Source organism: Argopecten irradians, chromosome 5 (genome assembly GCF_041381155.1).
Source record: "Argopecten irradians isolate NY chromosome 5, Ai_NY, whole genome shotgun sequence".
Lineage (NCBI taxonomy): Eukaryota > Metazoa > Mollusca > Bivalvia > Pectinida > Pectinidae > Argopecten > Argopecten irradians.
The window spans coordinates 44378658-44385930 of record NC_091138.1 but is presented as its reverse complement, the minus strand read 5'-3'; the positions used below and the strand labels follow the sequence as shown (position 1 = coordinate 44385930).

Below are 7273 nucleotides of genomic sequence, written 5' to 3'. Positions count from 1 at the left end.
TGAAATAGTGCAGTACATATTACACATCTACTAGAATATACATATAGGATATACTGGTTATAAGTAATGAACTTGAATTAAGTCGGTCTTGTATAATAATTATAAACTTTGTAAGTGAAATAAGTCATTGTTAACTACATAAATTAAATTCAAATTCAAAATTATTTGGGTCTTTCATAATAGTATCTAGACATAAATTTCTTTCTATGGATACTAAGTGATCATCAGTACAGTTAAATAAAAATAATGGAACTCATTCTCCAATTTCTTTTAAGATTACACATGCTACAAAAATCGTTGTTGTCTTGGTATATTAATCCATCTGCCACATTCAACCGCTAGTTTTACATTACATGTTCTAAATTTACAATAGGCCTTCGCCAGACGTGGAGGAAGAAACAATCAAATAGTTTTCAAAAATCAAATCATGCTTATAAATTCTATAATTGATACCTTTTGGAGAGTTGAAAACATCGTTTGTCCAACTATCTATAGAATTACTTTTGAGGGCATGGAAAATAACTTTTTTCAAACAATGTGAACTAGTGAATTCCCTTCTCTCGAAAACATTAACAAAATTACATTCTTCAAAAATACTTTTCATACATTTTAACCACTGTGTATTATAATTATTAGTAATCTGGAACAGTTTGTTATTAAGCTTGTTATGTGATGATTCTATTATCCTTGCCCAATAGCCAATCATGCATATGCGTATCAGGGCATCATTTCTTTAGTGGGGCTTTCTTCTTGATACTTTAGTCAGTAAAATTGTTTGATTTTGTTGGTTGTGGAATTGATTGCGAATACTTTTACACCAATTAAGCGTGACAGAGTTGTTGTTTTTCTTACAGCAACAGATTGTCTGAAGTCCTTCATACACGCCTTTTCGAAACTTCGAGTTCATCCAGAAATATATTAGAGGATTCACACCTGAATTGCTGAACGCAACCCAGTGAGCAGTAAGCCACATCATGTGCACGATGTTAGAATTAAAAATGGTCTTGTCCAAGTCTCCTATGATAGTAATAACGTGAATCGGTAGCCATGCCAACAGGAAAGATATGATCACGATTATGATCATTTTAATTGTCTGAAAAATAAAAACAAACATTACATTAGTATTTTGGTTCCATAATTTGACGAGGATATTAAAAAACTAAATTCCGACATTGCATATTACAGTGTACCCGTGCGGGAATGCATGGTCGGTTTCTATTTTGACGCAGTAATCTTATGAGCGAAACTTACATCGTTTTATTTGAAACGTGTGATGTCACGCTTGCAAAATCATGACGTCACTGTCTATACCAAGAGCAGGTGTTATAAAAAGGCAGAATATGACAATCGCAACGAGATCATATAGAAGTGTAGAACTCTAAGATTACTATTGCAAAGAATCTAGCTTGGATTCTAAAGAATAGCGGTATGCTTTTCACGAAGTCTATCATCCCAGTATAATGTTGCCAATATACCACATTCTATATATGTAAATGTGTTCCTCTTTTTTCACAAACAAAAAGCTAAATGCGCTATGTCGATATGCTGAGAAACGTAATATTACGACAGCTATTGAGTTTCAAAAAACCTGTAATTGATTTGATTATGTGCAAACGTTTGTAGTATTTTAATATAATGGTTTGTTTCGTACAGTGGTCTATTTACCTTTTTCTTCGATACCGCTCGCCGTTCATCTCTCCTCGGACTGGCTTCACCGGGTATCTGTTTTGCCCATACGATGATACCAATATGGATGTAACAGAACGTCATGACGATTAATGGTATAAAGTACTGCAGCATCATTATGCAAATTCCGTAGATACTACGAAGAGAGTCGTCTGGCCATATCTCCAAACATAGTCCGTTGGATCCCGGCTCGTAAGGCATATATTCAATGTGAGAAAACAATAATGGCGGGAGTGAAAATACGCAAGATACTGGAAGTAGCAACACAAGAAGGATCTTAACTTGAAGCTTTGTAAGGAGATGTGGCTTCAGAGGTCTTGCCGTGGTATAGTACATATCGCATGTCATTGCTATGAGCGTAAATGACCTCATCAGAACACTTGTCATCTGTAGAAACCCTATAAGTGGGCAGAGAAAGGCCCAGAACGGCCAGTAGTGGAATATAAGGTTACTGAGGATGGTAAAAGGCACACAAAAAACTGTCATAACTATATCAGTTATTGAAACACTGATGATGAACATGTTGGTCACAGAACGAACCCCGGGAAGTCTGACGTTTGTGTAGCAAACGAAGCCATTCCCCAGTAATATGGAGAGACATGTGACGCTGTATATACCAAGAAGCAAAAACTGGAATTCTTTGGGGATACCGTAATAGGTATCACCTGCAGAGGTATTGAAACTTCCATTCTGACCTAGTTCGAGTAAGTGTTTTAATGTAATATTAACACTTGCTTCCATAATGAATGAATTAATTAATCTGAGTTAATGAATTAAAATCATCGTCTCTTGTTCGTCTCTTTGACTGTTCTTCTTTCCGGGTTTGTATCTTCGATAAGATATATCAGTCTGACTTGATTTTGTGGAGTCGTACAATGTCCTTGTTGAAATTTCAAGCGCCAAGATATTTTTTATGTGTTAAGCGTATCGATACACTGATGTATTTGACCTGAAATAAAACAAAAACAAATCAAAAATATTTAATAGATAATTCATTAGTAAAAATGCAAAAAAAATATAAATAAATTATGACGTTATAATTTGAAATGGTAAATTGAGTTCGGATATCATGGTTTAAAGTAATAATGTAAGAAATAAAAATGAAGCGGACAGATAAGGTTCGAATACGGGACCTCCGGCCATTGGTCGAGTACTCTTTAGCTTGAACGACCCGGCCACCTATCATGGACCAAACCCAATCTAGTCGTCCTTCATATCTCTTTTCTTAAAAGTCTTCGTCCGCGCGTGCGAGGAAATGAATCAATTAACGTCCATCGCAATTTCGTTTGTCACCAAGTTTTAATAGAATAAAAACGTATTGGTAAATTGAAAATTTGAATATGGGATTTCCCCGTTTCTCTGACGCCTTACCAGCTGAACTACCATTGTCTTATTCTACCAAATTGATACAAAAATTTCCGTCAGCTGCAGACTTTTTCTAATTTCACTTCAGAACTATGACCTAGTTATAAACGATGATTTGCTTACCCGTCCTATTATCTTGTTTGTTCCTGATCTTTTCACCGCCTTTTCGCCTTGTACAAGGCTCTTCAGTGTCACAAGCCCACTTTACTTCCCTGTAAAAAAGACTGCAAAGTTGAACATCACTCAAATTTTATACTCGAAATTTCACAACATTATATTAACAGTTTCGTATGTGTTAACAACGTATCAGTTAGTAGCGATATATACACATACTCACAGTTTTGTTTCAAATTTAAGCAAATCGCAGATCTGCATATACAATTTTGCTCTGAATAGTCGACATGTTTTGATATCAACTAATAAATTGCAGGTGAAGCAAATGATGTTATAAAGTCTCGGTCATGCCTCAATTTAGTTTGTCTTATACTCACGTCGCAGTTGTCTACTTCGTGAAAGGCAAATATAAGACATATTTTATACACCACGTGACTAGATATGTGACAACTTCGACAGGTTACTTCCTCTCTGTGTAGGCTAACTAGCTAAGCTAAGAATTAAATTAAGTAAATGACTGTCCGTTTGATGTTATTCCGCCAATGACCATTGTAAGTTCTTCTGTATCTTTGAAGGCATTGGTCGGTGAAATAGCACTATACCAAGGCAAGAGTCCCAGTATCACACAGATATTAAACATGTATATACCACAGCCTCCCAAAAATGCATACATACTCAAGCACACGCAACATATCTCTCAACGGAGCGATCGCCCTTAAATCACTAAGCTACTGATAGATCCTTCACCACCGACAGAGCATAACTGATACTCATCATTTGAACAATAAGTGATGTTACATCGTGTATATATGTGTCTAATTAACACAAAATTACACAAAAATTTATTTTGCACATAGTACATGCTCAATCAACACTTCTTTCCTCATAAGGCATATTGCCATTGAGTTTTTCCTGGACGCAATTAATTATTTATAATATTTATTTTTTTTTTGAATTTAAATAAGAAGCCCAAACTTTTCAATTTCAATTGGGGTAATGGTTTTAAGTAAGTAACTTTTGCAAATGAAGAAAAATACTAATTCGTCAACACCTGTTTTTGATAGAGAAAAATTACCATTCGTCGTCGACGTAGCATCTTTAAAGGTTCACACATGGAAAAAAATATTCAAATGCTTCAGAAATATAAACGAAGCTTAGTAATTTTGTAGAGGTACAAACGGTATTACGTGTAACTGAACCGTTGATACCAGATATGTCGTCAATTTTTGAAAAATGCGCAACAGTTGACTATCATGACGCCCCAAGGCAAGACCGCCAAATGAACCTCCGCTGTTGATATAAATTTAAACCGGGCAAATTGCCTATTTTTGATGTTATAACTTTTGACATCGATATTAATGTCCCGATGTTATATTTTGTTTTTTTAACAAACTCCTTTTTGCTGTTTCGGGAACATAGTGGGTATGTAAGCTTATTCAACTAAACTATATGACTGTTTTACCGTGTTCATGTTGCGGTAATAAAAAGTTAGTGCGTTTATATTGTTTTTTGTGATATCGTTGTCCCTAATGGTATTGCTTGATCGGAGAGTGTGGGTGTGATTTCGAGTAACAGTTGTATTCGTAATAAAGTTTTAAAATTGCATCTCCATTTTGACGGCTTTGAATTTGAAATAAGCGTGGAAATAAAATATGTACACAACGTAACAATGGCATTTGATATGATATTTGAAAGTGAATGCAATTAGAAATGCCGCTGAAGCATACATGGATTAAATATAACAGCTGAATCAAACAACCAGATGTCCTAGATTACGTTGTTTTTGTGTCCAACGATAAACAAACAAAATCGAAGAAATATTGTGATAAAGGATGGAAGCTCTTGTTTTAGCAAAATTGACAAATCCAACGTCATAATATGGGCTTCATTTTGTTATCTTAAGACTCTCACCCAAGATCTAGGTTGAAGAAAAAAATATGGTTTGTACTTTGTGACCATCTTTGTGTGATTCACTGCGTGACTTTTTATCTACGGACGGATATCTCCCATTCGTGTTGCTACCTTTAGAGTTGTTTTAGTTTAGTTAAAATCGATCTACCTGGAGTACATCATGTAATTGTTTTGTATTTGTTTTTATCCCCTGCTTTCACCGAAACGGGGGATATCAATTTGGGTTTGTCAGTCTGTCCGTCCGTCTGTCCGTCACACTTCGTTTCCGTGCAATAACTGTAACAAATGTAAACCAATTTTCTTCAAACTTCTTGACAAGATTAAATGACTTAAGGGCTCGGCCAAGTTCGATCGCGACTGTCGATGGATTTTATTTAGCGGAGTTATGGCGCTTTGAATTACTAAAAACGTCATTTTCTGCCATTTCCGTGCAATAAGTGTAACAAATGTAAACCGATTTTCTTCAAAGTTAGTAACATGATTAAATGCCTTTAGGACTCGGCCAAGTTCGATCGCGACTTTCAACGGACCTTATTTAGCGGAGGTATGGCCCTTTGCCTAAATAAAAAAATTCAATTCCTGCCACTTCCGTACAATAACTGTTATAAATATTAACCGATTTTCTTCAAACTTTGTAACAAGGTTGAATGCCTGAAGTGCCTGGCCAGGTTCTATCAACTCTTTCAGCGTATGTTATTTATCAGAGTTTTGGCCCTTTAATTTACTAGAAATGTCATTTTTTCTGCAGTTTCTATGTAATAACTAACAAATGTTAAAACTAAAATTGTTAAAAATTGGTAACAAAGTTAAATGCCTTAAGCGGACATTATTTTTCACATCTTACTTCCGAATACCACAACATGTTTTGATATTATTACGTAATTATTCAGCACCTAAGATAGATTAAGTTGTTTTTTACTAACAACTACGATGAAATAGCCTTGAATTAAGTGGTTTTATGTCTATAAATTTACGCTTGTCCTATACATTATTGTCATAGGAAATAAGTAGATTTATAGACACACTGTGACCTGAATTAATGTTATCGCTATATCGTTTGAAACACCAGAACCTCCCAGTAGCCTCATATTTTCTGTAGCAGACTGTCATGGGTAATCAAATGTATGGGATTTGTATTTCAAGTAAAAAATATATCGTCTTAACTCTAAGGCGTATTCTTCCGATTGGGTATTAGTGATATAATTGCATATGTTGTGCTAGAGACAAAGGACTTCCTCGCAAGTAACAATGAAATGAGTTTATTAAGTTCAAACAAGACAGTGAGATGATTAATCAATCGTTGTTTTTTTGTAGCGCAATAGGATACTTCTGTATTGGTGTGGATATGTTTTATTATATAAATTATAATGGAAAACTTTCCAAAATGGACGACGAGGCCATTGCATTTCGTCTTGTTTCAGGAATATTTGTACACACGGGTTTAAAGGGTTGAATATAGTCCTTTGTGAGACTAAACGTATTTCATATTGGCTTTAAGGAGCCCTTTAACGGGGTCGTGTGAATGGGTCCCTCAGCAGAATCTTTCTTTATGTAATTTAACCGTTTTTTAAATAGATTTTTGGGGATCTTTTTGACGGGTACTTCGACGGGGCCTTTTCATTGGGTACTTCAATATAAGGCCGTTTTATGGGTCTTTAAATGGTTACTCTTCTAGCGGTCATTTATCCTATCAACACAGTTCAGCTTCAGTCTTTCCTGTATGTGTTTTGTATGTGTGTGATAAAGGTATGTTCAGAATCTTTTACATAGTGTCGTCTTCTGATAACATGAATCTTTAACATTTATTATGATATCTCAAAGAATTAGCGAGAGCGATCATCATGACGAATTCGCCACTCTTATAAGAGACCGCAGAAAAAAACGATTTTCCATAGATGGCAATGTTAACGTTCGCCACTGTCCAGGTTACATAAAGTTTGGTCACCCGTCACTAATTTTGAAGAAGGTAATCTCACATATATATGAATAAAAAAATTAAGATCTAGCATTTGGCTTAACTTTTTTGTGGGGTCCGATCTTATGTTGAATTCCACTTTAAAAAATTACCAAAAAATTCTTAAAAAGTCCAATATTGATTACCCTCCCATGTAAGAAACAGACTTGACAGAATTTTAGATTTTTTTTTTTTTTTTACATATTTTACATCTACACGTATTGCCAAACCCACACATTAAAC

General features: G+C 35.0%; 1 protein-coding gene across 1 annotated transcript; it reads right to left on the bottom strand.

Moving 5' to 3' along the window:
- Positions 1-733: 733 nt before the first annotated feature.
- Positions 734-2622, bottom strand: LOC138324448 (RYamide receptor-like). Its single transcript, XM_069269514.1, has 2 exons — positions 1666-2622; positions 734-1093 (listed from the first exon to the last, which is right to left on the bottom strand). Exons 1-2 carry the CDS (start codon positions 2425-2427, stop codon positions 734-736), a joined length of 1122 nt encoding a protein of 373 aa, XP_069125615.1. The 5' UTR covers positions 2428-2622.
- Positions 2623-7273: the final 4651 nt, after the last annotated feature.

Excerpts from the sequence above, each read along its gene's own strand:
- LOC138324448 (XM_069269514.1), bottom strand. The coding sequence starts at position 2,427 with ATGGAAGCAAGTGTTAATATTACATTAAAACACTTACTCGAACTAGGT. Across the intron at positions 1,094-1,665 it reads GAGCGGTATCGAAGAAAAAG|ACAATTAAAATGATCATAAT; the intron begins GTAAATAGACCA and ends TTTATTTTTCAG.